The sequence below is a fragment of the Leptopilina heterotoma genome, unplaced genomic scaffold (assembly GCF_015476425.1).
Source record: "Leptopilina heterotoma isolate Lh14 unplaced genomic scaffold, ASM1547642v1 Lhet_92, whole genome shotgun sequence".
Classification (NCBI taxonomy): domain Eukaryota; kingdom Metazoa; phylum Arthropoda; class Insecta; order Hymenoptera; family Figitidae; genus Leptopilina; species Leptopilina heterotoma.
This window is the reverse complement of record NW_025111199.1, coordinates 2,211,136-2,234,852: the sequence shown is the minus strand read 5'-3', so window position 1 is coordinate 2,234,852 and position 23,717 is coordinate 2,211,136. Positions and strand designations below refer to the sequence as shown.

Sequence of the window (23,717 nt, the reverse complement as noted above, 5' to 3'; positions counted from 1 at the left end):
AAAATATTAAAATATAATTTGTTAAGTTAAATTGTTTAACTCTTGTTTATAAAATCAACAATATTTGTTTGCTTTAATGCATTAAATCTTGCTTTAATAGCTTTATCTCTAAGTCTTCTTAATAACATGAGCTCATTTGAGGAAATGTCATTTTCCTCAGCACAATCTAAACAAGTATCAAAACTATCTACAGCCTGTTTGTGAGGAATTTTTTCCTGGGATGACAAGTTTTCCTCATCATCTTCTTCCGTTACAGTAGAAGTAACTTGATTTATAATGTCCTGATCAGTAAAGTGCTCATCATTCTCCTCTATGATATTATTCACGTCCAATCACTGTAACAATTCCACTTGCGGAATTTGTAATTCTTGAGAAACATTATCAAGTAATTGTGCATCAATGCTGATTTCTTCATTAGCTCGCACTGCATCTGTTTTACCCTACAACAACCAAAAAATATAACAATCTTAAAAAAATTTGTATGTCAAATGATATTGATCTACTTTTAAATAACTTTTACTTACTGTAATTTTATTTTTTTGAGGACAGATCTAATTCAGAAAATGTTTCTAGCATGCTGGGCCTTAAATTTTTCCAAGAAGCAATGATAGTCGATTTTGGCACTGAATGCCATGATTCCGAAAGTGAAAACACTAAATCTTTAAAGTTTAACTCCTTCAAAGATTTTTCTATAGAGTTGTCTTTGGAAACTGCTGTCATTAAGATACTTTTCTTGTAGTGCAATTTGATGCACTGAATCACATTTTGATCCATGGACTGAATCAATGCTGTGCAATTGGGTGGTAAAAACATTGCTGTTATCAATTTATCGTCGCTCGTCCATTCATCTACACATGAATGGCAAGGGGCATTATCAAAAAGAAGTACAGCTTTTTGCGGTAAATTATGACTTTTTAGCCACGTTCTAACTTCAGGAACAAAACATTTTATGAAACCAGTTGTTAAATAAATCTTTCGTCATCCATGAGCTTTTTTGTCCATAATAGTTAACTGGAATGTCAACGTTTTTGAAAGCTCTTGGATTCTGTGATTTCCCTATCACAACCATTTTCAAACGATGAAGTCCAGAGGCATTTGAGCAAGGCAAAAATGTTACTCTTTCCTTGCTGACTTTTCTCCCAGGAACTGACGTTTCTTGTCGAGATACAAAAGTTTTATTCGGTAACACACGCCACAACAATCCCGATTCATCTGCATTGTAAACTTGAGAAGGACACAGATCTTTCACTTTTTCCAGAAAATTCTTCCGAAAAGTTTCAACGCATGAATCATCATTTGAAAGTTTTTCACCAGTTATTTTCATTAACCGAATTCCGTAACGACTTTTAAAACGATGAAGCCAACCTTTACTTGCAGAAAAATCAGTTTTACCCGTGATTTCTGAGTAAAAGAATTTAGCTTTCATAGACAACATATCACCAGATATAGGAGTGTGTCTTCTTCTTTCTTGAAGAAACCACGAATACAATGCTTCTTCTACAACAACAGGGTTTTCCGATGATTTTAGTGTTTGTCGTTTACCAGGACCCACGTAGGTAGTTGACACAAACTTTTTTATTTTATCGGAATTTTTTTTTAAGTCATAAATTGTTGCCCTACCAACATTAAATTCCTTTGATAAATTAGTTATAGATTCACCTTTCTCTAGACGAACTAAAATATCATTTTTTATTTTTAATGAAAGTGTAGAATGTTTTCTTTTAGCAGTGACTTGCGACTTCGACATAATTCACAATTCAAACATTTATTATGTACTCTCACTAAAATTTTCGTATAAAATCAAAACAGACCGACAAAATCTAAGAATCGATGAATACTAGCAAGTGTAATTACATATTTCAATATATTGAGGTTTTCCGTCGTGCCCCCCACTTATCTTAGGTGGGGGGAAAACGGTCATCTTGATCGATGTCGGATTACAAGGAGTGTCGGATTAACCAGGTGTCGGATTAACGCGACCGTACTGTATTTATTAATATTATTTACCATTTTGTTGTTGAATTATTTATAATTATGAATTTACGACTAATTAATAACAATACGGCATTTATTGAGGCAATATTCTCAGCCAGCACTGGTTCAGTGCTGCGCCAGCGCTGTCTGGCAGCACTGGCAGGCAGTACTTCGTCAGCGTTAGACAGCGTTATCATCCCAGAGTTATGCCAGTGCTGTCTGTCAGCGTAGCTGCCAGTGCTGGCGCAGTACTCCGCCAGTTGTAAATTTCCCATTGGGATATTGTTTGTTAACTATGACTAGGGACTGAGTATGATTGACTACTTTCTTCTCTTCGTGTAATACATTTGTCCCTTAAGGCCCCTTTCACTGTGAAGTGTCACAATTTTTGAAAAAATGTTTTTCCCTAACTTTTACATTATTTGACCTAATTAGCTAAAAATTGGTATACTTGTGGATTTTTACCCTCAGTCAACATTTTTGGACATTTGGGCGTTATTGGGTTAATTAAAAGGTATTCAAGGATTATTCAAAAATTTTTCCTTTACATACCCAGGGTGGCCACCAAAACTCGTGAATAAAATTCACGTCTATTTTCCGGTTTTTTCAAGGTTTCTAAGAAATTTTCAAGGTTTTTTTTATTATTAAAATATATATACCTTCCTTCTACAGAGGGCACTTTGTCTACTGGTAAAAATACTTTCAATTACGGTTGTCACTGTAGCTCATAGCAGAATCATCTAAAATAAAAAAATCAAACATAATTTCAAAATAGATGACTTAATACAGGACCTGAACTTCGAAATACTTAAAAATATCAAAAATTAAGAAAACGGCAAGCTTTTGAATGTAAAAATCTGAAAAAACACAATTTTAAACATAAATGATACACAAAAAGTGTAATTTTGAACATTAGTAGTAAATCAGAGGTTTAGGTCCTGTATTAAGTCGTCCATTTTGAAATAAAATTGGATTTTTTGATTTTAGACGATTCTGCTATGAGCTACAATGACAACCAATAATTTTTACCAGTGGCCAAAGCGCCCTCTGTAGAAGGAAGATACTTATGTTTTTTCAAATATGAAATTATTTTTTTAAGACTTCTTAACATACTCAATGATATGTAAAAACTTTTAATCAATTATATTTTAAATCTTATAAGCAAAATTTTTTTTAAAAATATCAGATTTTAATGCTTAAAAAAGTTACAAGACCCCTTAAATTTGACGAAACCATTCAAAATGCTTCTCAACCCTTTCCAAAAATTTCTCTACTAAATACAATAAATTCGTCTCTAGTCACTTATTTATGTAGACATAAGGAGAATAGAATAATTCCAAACAAAAATTATTTATTAATAGAAACGCAAAAAAGCCACTTACATTACTACGTGATATTCTTCTGATTGATAGTATGAGTTCAAGTTAGACATTGTTATAAATAATCAAGAAATATATTCGTTCAACCGCTTGAAACCCAGCTTAAAATCCCCGTCCAGGATCCTCAAAGGAACCCTAACGGATCCTGTATAAGTTCCTATACAGGATCCGTTAGGGTTCCTTTGAGGATCCTGGACGGGGATTTTAAGCTGGGAAATGCCCATTTATCACTTATTTTAGGAGATAATCCAAATTTCCTAAAAATAATATATATTTTAAAATTTTTCTCTTATTGTTGAAAACCAAACTACAAAGTCTCGCACATTCTTAGCTCTCGAATCAAATGTCGTAGGTCAAAGTCACTGTAAACTAGTATTAATTTTTTAGTTAACATTGCAATTAATGGTACAATTTATTAAATTTTAAACATGGTTTTCTCTAATTTAGGTTTTGACACTAATAACTTTCACTCTTAAAATCTTCGTAAATTTGTCACATATAGAGGTGTACAAAACAGCTCAAATTCATTTAAAAGAACCCCGCAGGAAAATACATTAGCTTTGGGTAGCAGTCGAATTTCCTATGAGTTTTTTAATTTAACAGTTTTCTACAGTCTGAATATAAACTTAAAATGCAAAATTTATGAGAAAATCGACTGGAACCTAAAACTAATTTATTTCCTGGGGGTCCTTTAATAAAAAATGATCATACAGATAAGTTCATCAATAGTGCCAAAGAGGGGCCTTTTCATGCTGACCTACACATGGGTAAAAACCCGCTAAGTGTTACGACTCTAAGTGTTATTTCTTATTCTGATTTTTGTGCAATTACTTTCAAATTATAGTAATACTCTATCTCTTCAAAATTTATAAAAAAGGAAGACTTAGTATAACGGTATGTCGTGATATAATGTTGCCAACATATTTGCTTTTACAGTGAGCGCCAAACAATTATTACTCAGAAAAAAATTGTTATAACCAATTTTTTTTAATTTTCAGAATATTTTTTATTTTTATTATATTTTTGGAATTTTCGACTGCGCGACCATGGTAAGTGCAACATACCCAGATTTTTAATTTCATTAAAAAATAAAAATTTATAGTATGGTGCTTAATATTTTCAATCGTTTAGAATAAGTTTTAACTAAAAATGAGCAACGATAAAACACTATAAATTAATAGAATATTGACCAATAATTGCTAGCTTTTTAAAAATATTTATAAGCTGGGTTTCCTAGAGTCAGCTTGAGCACTTAGGGGTCATCCATAAACTACGCTACCAATTTACGGGGGGAGGTGGTTCAAAAATCTTTAAAAATTTACGTATATTCGGTCTAAAAGATAATTAATCAGAGTGTTTTATAAATAAAAAATGATGGATAAAAGTGTGTATTATTACGTAACCAAGTCTAATTTGGTGACAATTTTATAATATTTTTTAAGTGGAAGTAGATTAAAAATACTTTTATCTGTGTTCTAAGGACCCAGCTGGAGCACGTGAGAGTTCAAAACATCTAGAGAAGTTTATAATAAATTTACTTTTAAAAAAGTTACGATTAATTTGAAGTATATATTGCGTACTGTAAAAGCAAAAATATTTAGACCTCTATTTCTTGCAAACCATTCATACTAAGTCTGCCTCTTTTACAAATTTCGTAGAGGTCCACTTCCAGTAAGAAGTGAGGAATTAATAAGAATTCGAAATTTTTAATTCTTTTGAATTCCGTTTCGGACCAATTCTTTTCATTTTCATTTGGAGAAGCTGAAATAAAGCTAAGTTTGAACTGAAACGTAATTCAAAAAAATTGATAATTTAACCTTTTCTGTAAAAGTTAAGAACTGTCAATTTTTCTCAATTCCTTACTTCTTACTGGGCTATTACTGGAATTCAAAAGTAATTGCAGAAAATTTATAAGCCATAAAATTTTCAGCGATAACAATGCGAATTTTTCCACATATTAATATTATTATTATGTAACATATAATGAAAATATCATAAAATATGTAATAATAATATTGTACGTATAATGGTTATTAAATATTCATGTTTAAATAGGGCTATTTTATTTATATCATATTTTTATGTATAAAATCCAAAAAAGCCGTTATTCGAGTATATACTCCAGGAAAGCCTGCTTCTGCACATCGAAAACCAAACGATACAATTCCAATAAGGTAAAATGTTGTTTCCTTTGGGAACATTAGAGGTCCACCACTGTCTCCCTAAAAAGAAGAAATTAAGTTTCATAATATACACATTACTAACCGAAAATAAATGTAATTTGTTATGCAAATTGTAAAATAAGTTTGATTTTTCAGAATGATTGTAGACTCTAAGTATATTAAAGTTATAGAAAGTAACATAACTATTCATTTTAAGGTCTTACTTGACAAGCATCTTTCCCGCCTCTTGCATAACCTGCGCAAATAGTTCGCCCATCGATATTTGCGGTTTTAAATTGCCTGAAAGCTTTTTGACACTGATTAGTGTCGACAGTTGGAATTTGAAGTTCTTGAAGATGACTGCTGGATGGACCATCTGTTCAACAATTAACTTTAATTAACACCCTTACAGTCTTAATGTTATTTTTTACAAAATACAAAAAAATGTGCACTGCATTACCAAGCTCTTTCTACTCTAATTCAAATTTTTACAAATTTGTAAACTTCAGAAAACTAAAATTTTTCTGTAGCACGCAACTACGCATCATGTAATTAAACACGAATTAAGTTTACTTACTGAAATAAATCGAGCCCCATCCAGCAATGAAGGGAAAAGTGCGAGAAAAATCCCTCTTTCGAATCTCATCCCCCCATGGAAGACAAATAGGATGAATTAGAGCTGAAAGTTTTAAAATATATCATTAACCCCTATTCTCCTCATGATTATTTCACATTTTTCGGAAAGTAAATAAATGCTTATAAAATGTACAAAATTATTTTTATTTTAAACTCATAACTTTTGCCTAAGTAGATATTAAATGAACAAATGCGTAACTATTTAAAGCTAGGGACCGTTGTTAACTACTGCCTAAGAAACTAAATTGATTCCGAAGAATAAAAAATTTTTATTAATAAAGTGATCATTTTTCACAATAAAAATTTTTGTTCGGTTTGGGCACCCTTGAAAAATCTACTAGAAATGGGAAAAAATGAACTAAGAGGCCATTCATTAACTACGTAAGGATGATTTTTGATCATTTTTGTTACGATGCATAAAATATATCTCCTTATTAAAAATTTTACTATTTTTTTGTAACATTTCTGTGATGTTACTGTGTCATGAATTTTTTTAATTACAAATCACGAACATATTTCGTGATTTAGAAACATTTATCATACTCTGCCCTTACCTGAGAAAGAAATACTGTCTCTTAATTTTAAAATAGCAATGTCATTGGTGTATGTGGTAGCACTGTATTCAGGATGCAAAATTTTTCTTTCAATAATAACGTCGATAGGTTGAACATTATCGGCATTTGAAAATAAATCCAAATCCCCCAACCGTACTAGTATTAAATCTGGTCGATTATAAACACAGTGTCCTGCTGTTAAAACGTGATTTGAAGAAACTAAAGCACCACCACAAAGCCATTTAATTCTCTCTCTAGATGTTTTGGCCTCATATCCAAGCGCAGCTATCCACGGCCAATCACCTTAAAAGAGTAATATAGATTCTTTTATTTAACTAGAATATTTGATGTTTATAAAAATATAAATATATCTTAACAGAAACAGCTTTAAATCCATAACCCAGTAAAAAGAAGGTGGGTCGTAAACAAACAGAATTGGTGGTAACTTAAGCTCAACAAAAAACAAAATCCCCTATTTCCTGTTCGTAACTGGTAATTTTACACTTTTAAAACAATCACTCTTTTTTATTAGAATTCCAAATCGAGTTAATAAACGTGAGTTTCAAAAATTTAGGATATTGTTACATATTACAAGAATAGGATTTTAAAAAATTTTCTTTTACTATCTTTAGTTAATTTTCGCAGCTCTATGTGGTGTTTTACAAAAGGTCCTTTTATTCGGGGAGATAGTTTTCGGGCAACCTATTTCACATAAATTAGAAATTCAAAGCAGGTTCTTGGTGTTTTAAAATAGGTTATGTAGATTTTGAGAAAAGTGTCTCCTCGTTTTCAAAAATGTGTTTACGAGAAAAATCCGTTTAAAGATCTCATAATGTTCTATAGTAGGTTAAGATATGCTTATAAAAATTTCTATAACTTTTTTTTGCATATTTCTTTAACATGCTTTGGGATAATCTCCTATAATATTAACATATTCGTCGTCGTTTTGTCGTCCGTCGGTCGTGTAACTCCGTACTTCATCGTTCGGTCGTTCGACTTTTATCATTTTTTCATCGTATCGTATATATGTTATAGTTAAAGTCTGAAATTCAGGTAATGTGCACATTAACTATTAATCTGCGGATTACCTGATCAAATCCGTTAAAGTTCGAAAGAAATTTTTTTTTCGAACATTAACTAGTTAATGCGAACATTACCGAGTTTACTTTCGTTAAAGTGCGAAAAAATGATTTAATTGAAATAAAACATAATATACTATATTGCTTCAGAGTAAAATTTTTTATTGAATAACAAGTGTACAATATTGGAATTTTTTTAAAAATAAACTTATTACTTATATATTAAATAATTAATATTAATTATAATTAATTATTATTATCTAATTATAATTAATATAATAATTAATATCATTATTCAAATTAATATTTAATTTTATTACTTTTTTTAAAAATAAACTTATTACTTATTATTGCAAGATAAAGAATTATGGCATTTGGAGTTACAGAACATATTATTTTTACGACAAGCACACCTACTGGTTCTGCATTTGGATTTGCAATCGCACTTTTGAAGACCCTGACCAGAACCAAGAGATTGTTGTATTGCTGTTTGACGCAAAGAAATTTTAACATTAGGAACATCTTTTTCTGTGAGAAAGATTTGTTTACAAACACTAAATTGCCCAGTTTGTAAAAGCCATTATCTGTCCTATTAAGTACAACAGCCAAAATAGAACGTGCATCCGTTTTTGCCCTGTCAACATCAGGTCAAAGTTCAATTGAAAATTTTCAATATAACCATTAATTACTTACTTTGTCTCTTGCTAGATTGATAGACAGAGTCTCGAATTTCACGAAATCAACTTTTCGCACTTTAACGGTTTGATTCTCGTTAATGTTAGCATTACCAAGTTAATGTCCGAATTTCTTACTTTAACTGTGAATCTTAGGTAATCCGCAGATTAACTAGTTAATCTCCACATTAACGGATTTCGGACTTTAACTATAACATATATACATACTCATTGTACATACATATACGCATGCGCAGTAGTATTCTATCTAAACAGTAGTGTTCTATCAATATTACGCATGCGCAGTAGTGTTCGGAGAATGTTACGCATGCGCAGTAGTGTTCTGTGAATGTCAAACATGCGCAGTAGTGTTCTGCGAATGTCAGACATGCGCAGTAGTGTTCTATCACTATAACGCATGCGCAGTAAAGTTCTATCAGTATCACGCATACACGGTAGTGTTATGTCAATGTCAGGCATGCGCATTAGTGTTCTACCAATGGCAGGCATGCGCAGTAGTGTTCTGTCAATGTCAGGCATGCGCAGTAGTGTTCTGTCAATGTCAGACATGCGCAGAAGTGTTCTATCAGTATCACGCAGGCGCAGTAGTGTTCTATCAGTATCACACATGCACAGTAGTGTTCTATCACTATAACACATGCGCAGTAAAGTTCTTTTAGTATCACGCATGCGCGGTAGTGTTATGGCAATGTCAGGCATGCGCATTAATGTTCTACTAATGTCAGGCATGCGCAGTAGTGTTCTACCAATGTCAGGCATGCGTATTAGTGTTCTACTAGTGTCAGGCATGCGCAGTAGTGTTCTGTCAATATTACGCATGCGCAGTAGTGTTCGGACAATGTTACGCATGAGCAGTAGTGTTCTATCAATATCAAGCATGCGCAGTAGTGTTCTATCATTATAACGCATGCGCAGTAGTGGTCTATCACTATAACACATGCGCAGTAGTGTTTTATCACTCTAACGCATACGCAGTAGTGTTCTATCATTATTACGCATGAGCAGTAGTGTTCTATTACTATAACGCATACGCAATAGTGTTCTATCATTATAACGCATGAGCAGTAGTGTTCTATTACTATAACACATGCGCAGTAGTGTTCTATCACTATAAAGCATGCGAAGAACATTAAGAACTTTAAAATTGAATTTTTTATTCCATACACAATCTAAAAATTATTTTTCTACAATACAAAATTTCCAAAGCCAAAAATGTTCAAAATATGAAATTTCTAAAATAAGAAGTGTTAAATTGTAATGTAAGTGAAAAGAATTAAATTATTGAGTATTGAGATTTAACAATTCTATTTCTGTGTAAGATATTTTTAAAAAATCATTATTGTCAATGTTTTACAAAAATTTAAATAACTACTAAAAACATGAATATTTTTAATGATCTTAAGCTTACTTTAAGGGGTTAAACAACTCTAGAGCGTCAAACAGAGGTTCTAATTTTAACATTTTTTTTAAAGAAAAGTTTAAAAGTGATGAAATATATGTTTACATATCTCTATCTGGTATACTTTAAAGAGAAAAAATATACCTTATAAATTTTTTTAGTTTGAAAACAGCAGAAGTACATGTACGTGATGGAAACCCTTTGTAAAAAGAATTCCTTCGCGGCCGAAGAGGTTTTTAGAACAATTTTCATCCTAGAACAGAAAACAATTTTTTTTCTATTTTTGCATTTCAAAAGCTAGAGAAAGACGTAAGGGATTTTTTTAAATCGATTTTTGCAAAAATGGTGAACATTTTATGGAAAAACTGAGTTTTTGACTGAAAAAAATAGGCACTAAATTGTTAATAACTAAAAAAATATGCAACAAAAAAAATCCCCTACGTCTTTCTCTAGCTTTTGAGATGTAAAAATAGAAAAAAAATTGTTTCTTTTTTAGGATGAAAATTGTACCATGTGTCCATTCCGGACGCGAAGGAATTCTTTTTTCAAAGGGTTTCCATCACGTACATGTACATCTGCTGTTTTTAAACAAAACAAAATTTATAAAGTATATTTTTTTCTCTTTAAAGTGTACCTGATAGAGATATGTAAACATATTTTTCATTACTTTTAAACTTTTCTTTAAAAAAATGTTCAAATTAGAACCTCTTTTTGACGCTATAGAGTGGTTTAACCCCTTAAAGGTTATTTTCTACAGAATGGGACTAACTTGTAGACATTAACGTGTAATTTTTTCTTAGAAATTGCAGGTCGGCAAAGTTATACACAGAAATTTCAATTTGAAATAATTTTTTTGTACAAAAAACTATCCTTCAAAAAATATAAAACATGATATGATGTAGATTTTTCAAGAAAATTTAGTAAAAAAATATGTTTGAATTTTAAAAATTATTTTTCTGTTAACCCGTTGCCTGTTAACGACCGTTGGGTAGTAAACTTCTTAACGCAAAATAAATACAATTTCTTATGTAAATTATATAATACATTGTTTTATATCATTATTAACACACTATTGATTACAATGATCCTAAATTAAGTAATAAATAAATGATTATTTATTATTTTTAAATAATATAACAATTTAAAAACAAGTAAAATTTATAAAAATTTATTCTTAATTTAAGTCACATTTAGTGTATAAGGGTTTTTGGAGTCGGTGAATTTAATTCATTTTAAAGAATTCAAAATGGCGGACATCATTTTGAAATTTATTTGAATTTTTATCAATTTCAGTATCTAGGGATATTTTGGGTCGCTAAATTTAAATTTGTCTTTCAAAATAAAAAATTATGAATTCAAAAGGAGGGACGTAATTTTTTTAATTCATCCCGATTTTTATCAAATTTTGTACTCTATTCTATATCCTTTGCATTAGCTGATAAAACGAATCATGACCCCAGAATGTGCCGCGTGGAGGCTGCAAAGGTTTTACATTACACTTTCTGTTCCTTGATTTTTTTGTTTATAATATCTGTTTAAAATTTAAAAATTTTGTCCGACATATTGGATCCACCATTTTGAATTTTTTTTGACGTCATATTTATATTTAGCGACCCCAAAAACCCTTGTATACTAAGTTTCATAAAAATTCATCTACCAGATTTTGCTGAACATTTTGGGCCAATCATATGATTATTTTTCCAAACAGCGAAGGGGTTTTATAAGATTGTTTCAAATTTTTAAAATTCTTTTGGTCTAAGTTTTAGTGTGCTAATACTTTTACGTATGCAAATGGAAGAACATTAATTTATTTATTATAAATTTGGTATAAGGACTACGTAAATAATTATTTAACGCAATTAAAGAGATATTGGTCTAAATTAAAATAATTAATTATGAAAAATATTTGCATATTTGATATAAATAAGGGAAATTCCACGTCAACACGGACAGAGCTCTAAACAAAAATTTCTTTGATGGATTTAAACGTTCTAGGGCTTAAAAGATTTCTACATTCATGTACTTTAAGATGCCGATGGGCGTTTTTAGCAAATTTTCATTACCGATGCCAATAGAGCTGTCAAAAGTCAAAAGGTCCAAAAATCTCAAAATACTTAATTATATGAATTAAAAGCAAAAAACGGGGTAAATTATTTTGTAACTCATTCTTTAACAGTTTTTAGGGTCCAATTTTGATACATTTTGCTTAAAGTTTGTAATAACAACAAATTGTTTACATTATAGAACAGTATGAAAATTTCTTAAAAGAATTTCTTAAAAGTGAGTTCAAATTCGTAATTAGATACGCTAAAAACCCCCGAGTAACACTTTTTAATTAAATATGATCAAATTTTAAAAGTCCACCATATTGAATTCATCATTTTTAATTTCTACAAAGTGACTTTATATTCATAATCTGCGACCCCAAAAGCCCCCGAGTAACACGTTTGAAGGGAATAGGATCAAATTTAAAAATTTTTTTCGTAACATTGGATCCGCCATTTTAAAATTTTTAAAAAGTGACTTTACACTACTGGTCAAAATTGAGAGACCACCCATTTTCAGGCGAATGAAAATCGTTTTAAAACATAAAATTTATTGAAACTAAAATTTTTTTCTGCTCATTTTTTTAAAGATGATAAAATTTTGAACAGAACAAGATATTTCAGAAGTCATTTGGCTAATATTTTATTTAGATATTTTTAAAAAATCGTCATTTTTAATGTCTTACAAAAATTTGAATAACTTTTAAAATAATTAACGCTTTTTAATGATCTTAAGCTTATTTTAAAGGTCATTTGCTACACTATAAGAATTACTTATAGGCATTAACGTGTAATTTTTTTATTAAAAAATGCAGGCGGTCAAACTTGAACCAAAAAAATATAAAAAATTTGAAACATTCTTATTTACAGAAAAATAATTTTTAAAATTCAAAGGTATTTTTTTTATTAAATTTTCTTGAAAAATCTACACCATATAATGTTTTATATATTTTCTAAAATAGTTTTTAGTACAGAAAAATTGGTCCAAATTTTTTGAATTTTTTTGGTCCAAGTTTGACGGCCTGCATTTTCTAAGAAAAAATTACACGTTAATGCCTATAAGTAATTCTTATAGTGTAGCAAATGACCTTTAAAATAAGCTTAAGATCATTAAAAAGCGTTAATTATTTTAAAAGTTATTCAAATTTTTGTAAGACATTAAAAATGACGATTTTTTAAAAATATCTAAATAAAATATTAGCCAAATGACTTCTGAAAGATCTTGTTCTTTTCAAAATTTTATCATCTTTCAAAAAATAAAAAGCAAAATATTTTAGTTTCCATACATTTTATGTTTTAAAATGTTTTTCAATCACCTGAAAATGGAAGGTCTCTCAATTTTGACCGGTAGTGTAGATTCGTAATCAGCGACCCTAAAAACCACCGAGTAACAAGTTTTAATCGAATCTAATAAAATTTGAATTTTGTCCGCCATATTGGATCCGACATTTTAGATTTTAAAAAAACTTTAGATTTATATTCGGGGACCTTAAAAAACTGTTAAAGAATGAGTTACAGAATAATTTACCTCGGTTTTTGCTTTTAATTCATAAAAGTATTTTGAAATTTTTTGACCATTTGACTTTTGACAGCACAAAAAAAAAAATCTGTTAAATTTGTTGCGTGTACTTTTCAGATAGTGTTGTTTGAACACAATTTTGGTGTTATTTTAACTCCATTAAAAATGTATATTAATTTAACACCCTCTAGTGTTAATTTAACACGCTCTAGGGTTATTTTAACACCAATGAAGTGTTAAAATCACACAGTGTCTGTTAAAAATGTTGCGTGTTGTTTTAACACTACTTTTAGTGTTAAAACAACACTTCTTTTTTTCTGTGATAGCTCTATTGGCATCGGAAATGAAAATTTGCAAAAAACGCCCATCGCCATCTTAAAGTACATGAATGTAGAAATCTTTTAAGCCCTAGAACGTTTAAATCTATCAAAGCAATTTTTGTTTAGAGCTCTGTCCATGTTGACGTGCGGAATGTCCCATAAGTATTCAGTTATTTAAAAAAAATTATTTTATTAATGCAAATAAATATTTATTTGAATTTAAATCCATGCATTACTGAATCAAGTAATTTTCCTAATTGATTTAAAGCAATATTTATTAGATCCAACTATTCCATTCATTTGACTTAAATAATTCGAATTTGCTACAAATAACTATTTATTTGATACTACAAATTAAAATTTTTATATCAAGGGCAGTTTCATACGAAAAGTAAATGGTGGATCACCGATTTTTCTTAATGTTTGTAATTTTTTAGTATTTGGGGTACTTAATAACTGTGCCAAACAGTTTTGAAAAAAAAAATTTTTTTGCAAGATATTTAGATTTGAAAAATCGGAAACTGAAAATAAATAAATAAATGTCAATTTTTTATAATATTAAAAAAAAGTTAAGAAAAATTAAATTTTCAATAATTTGTTTAAACAATAATTTTTTATTGTTAAAAAAATATGCTAAGGACATCATGAAGTTTCCTAAAAAAAATTATTTTCTCAAAATTTAAACCTTCCTTAATAAGTGGTTAAATTTTTAAAGAAGTGCTTTTTGATGTTTTTGAGAAAAAATTTTTTGAAGTTTGCGCTACGAGTTTTTGTGCGTTGCGCTAACTAAGTAGCGCCTATATCAGTGTATTTTAAAAGATGATATGATTTTTACTGCTCGCCCCTAATACATTTATAATAATAATAATAATTTATTTGTTTAAGGATTTCTTGATCCATACAAAGGAGTTTGATACATTTCTGAGATAACACACAAAACAAACATTTCACAAATCAAATTTTAAAAGTAATTACAGTCTAGTACAATCATGATATACCTAACAATTGTTTTAACAGAATACGGCCTCTTATCATTTAAAAAATTCATCCAAGCATTTTTCATCATTTCCCCATCATCGGCGCATTTAAAGAACTGTTTTCTGGTTTCGGAGAGAGCTTTACATTCAATAAATAGGTGGTATTCGTCGTAAATAGGTCTGCGCTCTTCACAGTTGCATTTTTTATCTCTGTCAAATTTAAAACATTTATTATTTAGAATTATTCTAGATTGAAAAACATTAAGCAATCTGACCTGAGCGAAGATTTTAATTATTGGAAGAGGGAGTTTAGATTTAAAATAGGGTTGGAGACCGTCATATAGAGCTAGATGCGGATAAATTTTTAGAGATGAGGAGGTCTGGAGCCTGACCAAATCTTTTTCTATCAAAAGAGTCTCATAACTTTTCAGTAAATGAAACTTGGTTGTTTTTAAAATATCGACTGACAAGTTACTCCAGATCTCCTCTGCTTTAATACTTTTAAAAAATATTGTTTTAATTTGGGCGGCCCAATTATATTTAACGTCCTTGATTTTAAAGTCTTTACTGTCTGCAATACTTTTCAGCTTCATAAAGCAAATCTTAGGGTATCGTTCATCCTCCATTTCATATAACTTCTCCAACCATTTCAATACCATTTTAAAGATTCGCAAGGAGATATGACGTCTACCCGTTTCTATCCTCACTGCGTAGTTCGGCGTATTTTTAGGAAGGTTAAGGACACTTTTGTAATATTCTAACTGAATTTTCTCCAACTCATCCATATGTCTAAGACCCCAGATTATTACCGCGTACAGTAAGGTACCAGAAATAAAACTCTCAAAAAATTTGTTAACAGGGTTCCAGGAATTAGGATTTAGTTTGTTTATCAGGGAAATGGAGGTGCTAATTACTAATTTTGTTTTACTGGTCGCCGCTTTTAAAGCAGGTGTGAAGAGCGCAGACCCCGTAAAAGGGATTCCCAGATATGTGTAGAAGTCAACAATTTCAATCCTCTCCTCGCCATACATTAATAACGGGTATCTTTTAACATGGCCATGCCCCCCTTTCTGATAAACTACAACTTTTGTTTTTTCTACATTAATAATCAATTTACTTTCGTAACAATACTCCCGCAAAGCTTTAATTATTTTGATCATTTCGACTATATTATCGGCAACTATGGCCATGTCGTCGGCATATGCTTCTATTAAAATTTCTTTGCGATGATTGATTGCGACTCCTCTTATTCCTTTACTAATCAAGTACTCCTCGAGATCCGCTGTATATAGATTAAAAATCGCCGGACTAAGTGTTTCGCCTTGCAATACCCCTTCCGTCACTTCAACTCTCTCCGATTTACCTTCTATACTTTTAACAGACATGTTCGCTCTTGAGTATAGACTCATCAAAATCTTAATAAATTTAGATCCGGTTCCCATATTACATAATTTATTTTTAATTAACTTGTGAGGCAGGGAAGGAAATGCTCTTTTAAAATCAATATATAATACAAATAATTTGCCCTTACTCGTATTCAGCCTGTTTTGTATCAAGGAGCTTAAAGTAAACAGATTGTCTACACAGCTACGACCTACTCTAAAACCGGACTGATATTCAGGAATTATATTGACTGAAATGGCCCATTTATTGAGTCTTTTCGAAAGAACCTGCGTGAACAGTTTCAGGATGCAATTTAATAAAGCAATCGGTCTGTAGTTGAAGTGGTCTATTTTACTTCCTTTTTTATATATCATTATTGTATCTATCTTAGTCGACGATTTCGGAACTTTTTCTTCTTTCATAACTTTATTAAATAATTCCCGAATAAAATTGATCTCACTATCAGGCAGATTCTTCAAGAACTCATAAGAGATCTCATCGGGGCCAGGAGCCTTGTTGTGTTTACATTTATTGAGACTATTTATAATTTCATCGTTGGTTATGCACACATCCATAATTTCATTACAAGAGTCAGGAACGTTCATCGAATAACTTTGAGGGTTTCTTTGGGGGAAAGTTCCTTTAAAAAATGTCACCCATGATTCCAAATCTAACTGTTCAGAAATGAATGGTTTCCGTCTAAAATTGTTCACTACTTTCCAAAACGACAAGGAATCCTTACAAGAGGCCAAAACTTCCATAGTATTACTAAAATAAAATTTCTTTTTCTTTTGCAGTAACATTAAATGAGTTTTTTTCATAATAATATATTCCTTCGAAATATCTGGGGGAAATTCTCTCGCTCTGCATTCATTTAACTTTTGTTTTAATTTCTTTTTACTCAACCCACATTCATTATCTAACCACGGTTTAATAACGCTTACTTTATTAACAAATTTCGAGGTCCTGCCTAAGTCACTGGCGACGTTTTTATTGTATTTATTATACATAAAGACAAATTATCAATATCCCTTATTTGATGATCTAACGTCAGAGCTGAAGACATAGCTTTCTTAAATTCATTTGCAAGATTATTCTTCCATTTAATTTTCGAAACTAGTTGTTTATTCTTCATCTTGAAGTTCAATGAGAGAGCTACTGGGAAATGGTCCGAACCCGAAATTAAATTTTCTACTTTTAAATATTTAATCAAATGAGTGCTGTTAAGATTTAACCAAATCATATCAATTAATGATTTACCTCCCAAGGAGTTCATGAAAGTGAAATTCGCCGGATTGTCTCCCGCAACTCTTCCATTAAGCAGAAACATACCCAAAGATTCCAAGTTTTCTACCAATTTAACTCCTCGATTATTAATTATTTTATCAAGACTTTCGCGCGAATTAGTCAAATTACTATTCAAAAAATATACATCTTCATCTATTTGGTTAAGATCACCAACTCTACAATTCCAGTCACCTCCGATAAAAATAGGTAGATCAATGTATTTTTGATTTATATCAAATATAATTTCATTAAACGATTCTATGCTTTCCGAAATATTAGTAAGAGGATTAAAATATAAGAGACCAATGATAAACTTAACATTACTTTTTCTTACACACACAGATAAAAATAATTGAGAAATTTACATACAGAGTTTCTACCTTATAAAAACGTTTGTTTAACAGAATCATCAGTCCACCTTTAGGTCTACCTCTTCCATCACACTTCAAGGCCGGTGAGAAAATGACCTCAGATTGGAAATTTGACTGAGTGATATTTAATCTAGGAGATGATGTCGCCCAAGTTTCTGAAAAACATAGGATATCCTCGCTATTCGAATATTCCAAGAGATCACTAATATGTTTACTACCCCTGGTATTCCAGAAGAAGATTCTGGGTGAGAAATCCCGATCGAGATGTCAATCCTTAGGGTTGTTTTCCACAATTTCACTAGAAGCTGTGCCTCTTTTAAAGTAATCTTTCAAACTACCAGAAGAATGCACTAACGGGGCCTTTTTCCCTTTTATCTTCTTCACTGAGGAATTAGTCTTTGAGCCTTGTTGATTTTCCCTCTTACGTTTGACTGCCGACGAAAAAGAATTGACCGAGTCATCACTGTCGGACACAGAGGCAATTTCATTCAGACCATTCTCGTCGGGAGCTAATGTCTGTATGAACTTTAAGGCCGAATATTCATCGTAAACTTTGTTTTCACAAAATAATTTAATATTTCTCACTTGAGCAATTTTACCCAGCTTTTCGAGAGAGTCTTTGTAAACAAACAATTTCGCGCGGGTTTCATTACGCACTATTCTTTGCTCTTTCGAGAGGTCATTGGTGACAGTTATCTTTATGTCCCTCAGTTTAATCACATCTTTAAAGATCGTAGATTTATGATGCACTTCATTAAAAATAATTAAAAGAGGGCCAGCACCTTTGACGGCTCTCAATCTTTTAACCGAACAAATATCTTCCTTTTTAATGTCTATACGAGCAGACGTGAAAATTTCGAGCACTTTACTTATCAAAACTTCACCCTCCGATTCTTCGACTCCAAACATAATAAGATTTTTCTCTCTTTCCTTTTTTTAAAGATAATGAACCACAGACTCAACTTTAGACAGTCTCTCCTTTAATTGACTATTTTCTTGAGACAATATTTTATTACTAGTTTTACAAACCTCCAAGCATGAGAATAATTTCTCGTTAGCACTTTTTAAACTAACAATGTCAGGGGCTACACTAGACAACTTTTGATTATTATCACTAATATTCACTTTTATGTCTAAAAGTAACTTCATTAAATCGTCATTCGTAGCCATTGTTATTTAATAAAATCAAAAGAACAAATCCAATTGAAACCGACAGCACAAGTTTAAACTTAAATCGTCGGAGCAAAATATAAACACGTCCTTTCAGCATGAGTGCTACGATCAAACTCCCTAATACATTTATTAATTATATACGTATATATTATTATTATAAACAGTTTAACTATATATTTTTTTAACTTTTTTATAAAAATTATTATCCCTTTTTATTGTAAAAAATCTTTTCCTCCACACTTTATCCAGGCTTTTGTTTCTAATTTTTTATTTTTATGGTCTTCAGTGGAACAAAAGTTATTGTGTCAAATTTATTTTCTACTAACTGAAAAAATGCTTTAAGCAAAAGATTTTTTACATTAACCCATTGATGCCTATAGGCAAAGGAATGCAGATATAATAAAAGTAACTATTGGAATCCTGGCATAGGATCTAATGATAATTTTTATCGTTGAATGTTAAAAAAATATTTTTTTAACAATTTTTACATTCTCATCAAAAATGAGAAAGTCTTGGATTTGTGCGATTTTGAGCAATGTCTAATTTTGCTAAATCTTTACGTTTCATGACCCCCTGATTCCAAAAAAATGGTTTTTAGAAAAGTGTCTGTCCGTCTGTCTGTCCCTCTGTCTGTCTGTCTGTCTGTCGTCTGTCTGTAGAAAAATTTGTCGCCACGATAACTCGAATAAATTTTTATGAATCGTCTTGCAATTTGGCACACTTTTTTAGTCCATAAAAATGAAGCCTGAGTTCGTTGGGCAGCCCATTTCGTCAAAAAACAACAAAAATACAAAATTTTGAAATTTTCAAAATTTTGTATTTTTTACAATTTTCAAAAAAATATTTTTTTAAAATTTTTTCCTTAAATTTGGTGCAAAAACAAACAACTTTTCCCTTAGACACTTTTCAGTACAACAAAAAACAAAAAAGTTATGAATTTTTTTTTTTTTTTTTTTAAGTTCTTGGGCCAGGTATATTTTTTAAGTTTTTGGGCCAGATTTAGCCAAACGGTTTATCTAGAACTAAAAAATTTTATTTTCATATCAAAATATTTTTTTTTGTCTCTCAACATTGTTTAGAAATATTGCTTTACATATTACTCAGAAATTTTTTTCTAAAGCTATTAAAAATTTAATTTTTTAGTATTTCTAAATTAAACAAATTTTTTTTGAGTTCTGGTTAACCGATATAAAATTCGAAATATGATTTTTTCATTTTCAATTGCACTATTTGAATATATTTTTTGTTTTTAATCATTTTTAATTCGATCGAGAAATCGCTCGAAAAAAACGAAAAATCTCGTGAAGAAGACAATGAAAACAATTGAATGTGATTTATCATTCAATTTTTTTCATTGCCTTCTTCACGAGATTTCTCGTTTTTTTCGAGCGATTTCTCGATCGAATGCAACACTAATTTTTTACATTATTATCACATGAGAAAGTATTAGTTTTGGTCGAAAATTGACTTTCGCTAATTTCTTGAAATCTCGACGTTTTGGGGTCCCCTGAGTCTGTTAAACATGGTCTAGAAAAAGTGTCTGTCTGTATGTCTGTCTTCGTGTCTGTCTGTAGACACAATGGTGTCCCTACGATAACTCTTGAAAAACTTATTGCATCAACTTGCAACTTTGCATGCACAAAGTTACTGTTTAAATACAGATCAAGTTCGTTAGCCAGCCATTTTCGTCGAAAACTACACAAACTACAGTAGTTTCAAAATTTTGAAAATTCAATTTTTTCAAATTTCAATATTTTTAATTTTATATTACTTTCGATTAGAAAAATACAAACAACTTTTCTCTACAACATTTTTTCATAGAAACTTAATTTTTTTTAAGTTTTTGGGTCAGGCGAGGTCAACTGGGTTAAAAAAATTTTATTGGTTTTCTAAAATGTTATAACTAAAATATATTCATAAAAGATATAACATTTTAGAAAATCAATGAAATTTTTTTAATACAGTTGTGCTGGTGTGACCCCTTTTTACATTTCAATTTTTGGTCCTATCTTGTTGGAAATGGTTTTTTACATTCTCATCACATGAGAAAGTAATATACCAGAGTAACTTTTCTAGGAGATAAACACTTTATTAAAACAAAAATGTCTGAGTAAATAAACAAAGAGTGAAAAGTTAGTCATTACGCTCCGGTCTACACTATACAAAAAATTTGATACTAATTCTTTAAAAATATTTTAGCTGCTTCTGCAAATCATGTTTTTACTAAGAGAGTTAGTATAATTAAAAATAACTTTACAATTTTAATCATCAAGACCAAAAAATACATTTAAATTCACTTAATATCGCAATCATCAGCAAACTAAAACATGTGATGAGAATGTAATCCTTAAAGTCGTAGTAACTTTAAAAAAAAAACTGTTTTATGAAACATATAATAGGAAACAAGAACATAAATAATGCACAACAATTGCAGACCCCGGCGAGCGAAGCGAGCCATTTGCGCGCGAAGCGCGCAACAACACACGGAGCGCGAAGCGCGACGTGCGAAATAATCGCCGGAGCGCGAAGCGCGACGATCAATAATCGCGCGCCCCGAGGCGCGCTGAAACTTGCGAGCGAAGCGAGCCCCCGCGCGAAGCGCGGATGAGAATGTGTCCGCGCTTGCGCGGACAGATTTTTTTTATAAACAAATGAAGAAAAGTCGATTTTTATAAGAAACTTATAGCGCTATTTGATTCTACGCTAAATTATACGAAAACATATATTACATAATTTTTTAAAAAAGACCTATTGGTGTAAAAATGTTATAAACAATTAGCCTGCATTCATACTGTATGAGGTATAAGGATCGTTTTTGAAGTTAAAGATTTTATTAAACAAAATTAGCTTAATCAGAAGAGTTTTTGACGTGAAAAATTTTTTAAACAAAATTTTTACCTCAAAAACTATTTATGTAAGTGGAAATAAATAAGTAAAATGTCATCCGAGCGAGCGTTAGCGAGCGAGAAATATGACGCTAGTTATTTTATAATACTAAAAAAAACACTTGAAAGCAAAAAGTTGATTTTCTTGCAATCTTCGACCAGAAAAACCCCTTAAAACAAAAAAATCAAAATGCATGTGTTACAGAAGAATTATATGAAGAAGAACTGTACCAAATTTTAAAACGATTGATCCAATAGATTTTGAGTTATGGCAGTGGCGGATCCAGGGGGGGCACGGGTGCTTGCCCCCCCAAGAGTCGTGCATTCCTATGAGATAGAAAGAGATAACACTACATTGATTTCATTTTTTTAATGGATGGTCCCCCCCAAAAACCTTTTTTGTAATGCTTGTCTCTCCCCAGAAGCCTTGTCTGGATCCGCCACTGAGTTATGGCGTACACGGATTGACTCTGATTAACTTGAAATTTTGACATAATATTCTGAAGATATTATGCATGAGTTTAAAAACAAATGCAAAAAATTTTATTACCTTACCCCTTCTTAATTAATAAATGTTATATATTTACCTTTTTCCGCAGGAATTCCACCAACAACTCTCGAATAACTGACGTTACTAAAACCACATTGCGGAGGACTTAAAAAATTATACTTGGTCAAAGAGTTCTGTCTTTCTTTGTCGATATCTGGGTTTGTATTTGAATTATAATCTCCAATTTCAGGACAACACACTATAGGATCTCTTCCTTCGTACTGGCATGCCGATCTACGTAAAAATTCACCAGCAGCTTCTCCCTTTGTTCGCAAAATATTTATAAGAGCAGGACAATCTCTTATCTTGACACAATTTCCTAATTGTTGTAGAGGTGTCAAACATGTTGCTGACAAAGTATCTGAAAGGTATTATTTCTAGATTAAATTTTAAGCGTGTATCAGAAGAAAGCAGACTCATAGAAATAATATAAATAAAGAGATTATTAATAAAGAGATTCTTGTGAGATTTTTAACTGGAACATTTTTAAAATTTATATGTATTTTGTATCTCCCTATATTACAAAAAGATATCGCCGCCGCTGTTTCAAGATTTTCTGTCCTACAGGTCAAGAGTTGACCTGTAGCTTATTTGCCCTCAAAATTTAGGTCAATTTTAAGGGCAGTTTTAACCTACAGGTCAAAATTTGACAAACTAACCCCTCTGCCCTCAAAATTGATGAAAATTTTAAGGGCAGTTTTGACCAAAGCGTACACGTCAATTTTGAAACACATTTATGAAAATGTGAAAACGAGATTATAGCGAAAGCGAGGATATACATCTTTATTTGGAGTTTTATCTATCATTGGCTACTACTCCGGCAAAGTGCTGTTTGTAAGATGTTTGAAGTTTGGAAGGGTAAACTGGATGATGCAGAATTCGATGAGTGGTTTAAAACACACAAGGATGAATGCAGTGCCAATCATAAAGGTTCAGCTGGAAAGATGAAAGTGGATGTAATCGTCGAAATATTCAAGCGCTCGGAAGACAATTATAAAGTTATTTATAATAGGTTTATTGGTATATAATTATACAATATAATTATATTGGTGACGGTGACTTGAAAACTTACACTGGGATTGTAAACTCTAATCCACATAGTTCCTAATAAGTTATAAGAAAAGACTGTATTGGACATATTCAGAAACAAATGGGAACTCGACTTCGCGCATTAGAAAAACAGTTTTAAAATATTGGTGGCAAAGGAAAACTGACTGGGAAACTCATTAATAAATTAATTGTTTATTGTGGTCTCGCGATTCGTCGACATTGCAATTCTGTGAACAATATAAAAAATGCGATATGGGCAACGTATTATCATTATAGTTA

The 23,717-nt window shown here is 30.9% G+C and overlaps 2 protein-coding genes across 3 annotated transcripts in view; both read right to left on the bottom strand.

Moving 5' to 3' along the window:
- Positions 1–931: 931 nt before the first annotated feature.
- On the bottom strand, positions 932–1,747 carry LOC122512022 (jerky protein homolog-like). The gene has a single exon (XM_043627626.1). It carries the CDS (start codon positions 1,745–1,747, stop codon positions 932–934), a length of 816 nt encoding a protein of 271 aa, XP_043483561.1.
- A 1,797-nt stretch (positions 1,748–3,544) lies between these two features.
- The window catches only part of LOC122511955 (venom serine protease Bi-VSP-like), a 33,133-nt gene continuing 12,960 nt past the window's right edge, over positions 3,545–23,717 (bottom strand). For both annotated transcript variants that reach the window (XM_043627530.1, XM_043627531.1), the window contains exons 3-7: positions 22,426–22,749; positions 6,706–7,008; positions 6,093–6,194; positions 5,740–5,891; positions 3,545–5,575 (exon numbers count right to left, since the gene is read on the bottom strand). In XM_043627530.1, coding sequence (XP_043483465.1) covers positions 5,420–5,575; positions 5,740–5,891; positions 6,093–6,194; positions 6,706–7,008; positions 22,426–22,749 — 1,037 coding nt within the window. In that variant the 3' untranslated portion in view covers positions 3,545–5,419. The remainder of the gene's footprint in view (positions 5,576–5,739; positions 5,892–6,092; positions 6,195–6,705; positions 7,009–22,425; positions 22,750–23,717) is intronic.

Excerpts from the sequence above, each read along its gene's own strand:
- LOC122512022 (XM_043627626.1), bottom strand. The coding sequence starts at position 1,747 with ATGTCGAAGTCGCAAGTCACTGCTAAAAGAAAACATTCTACACTTTCA.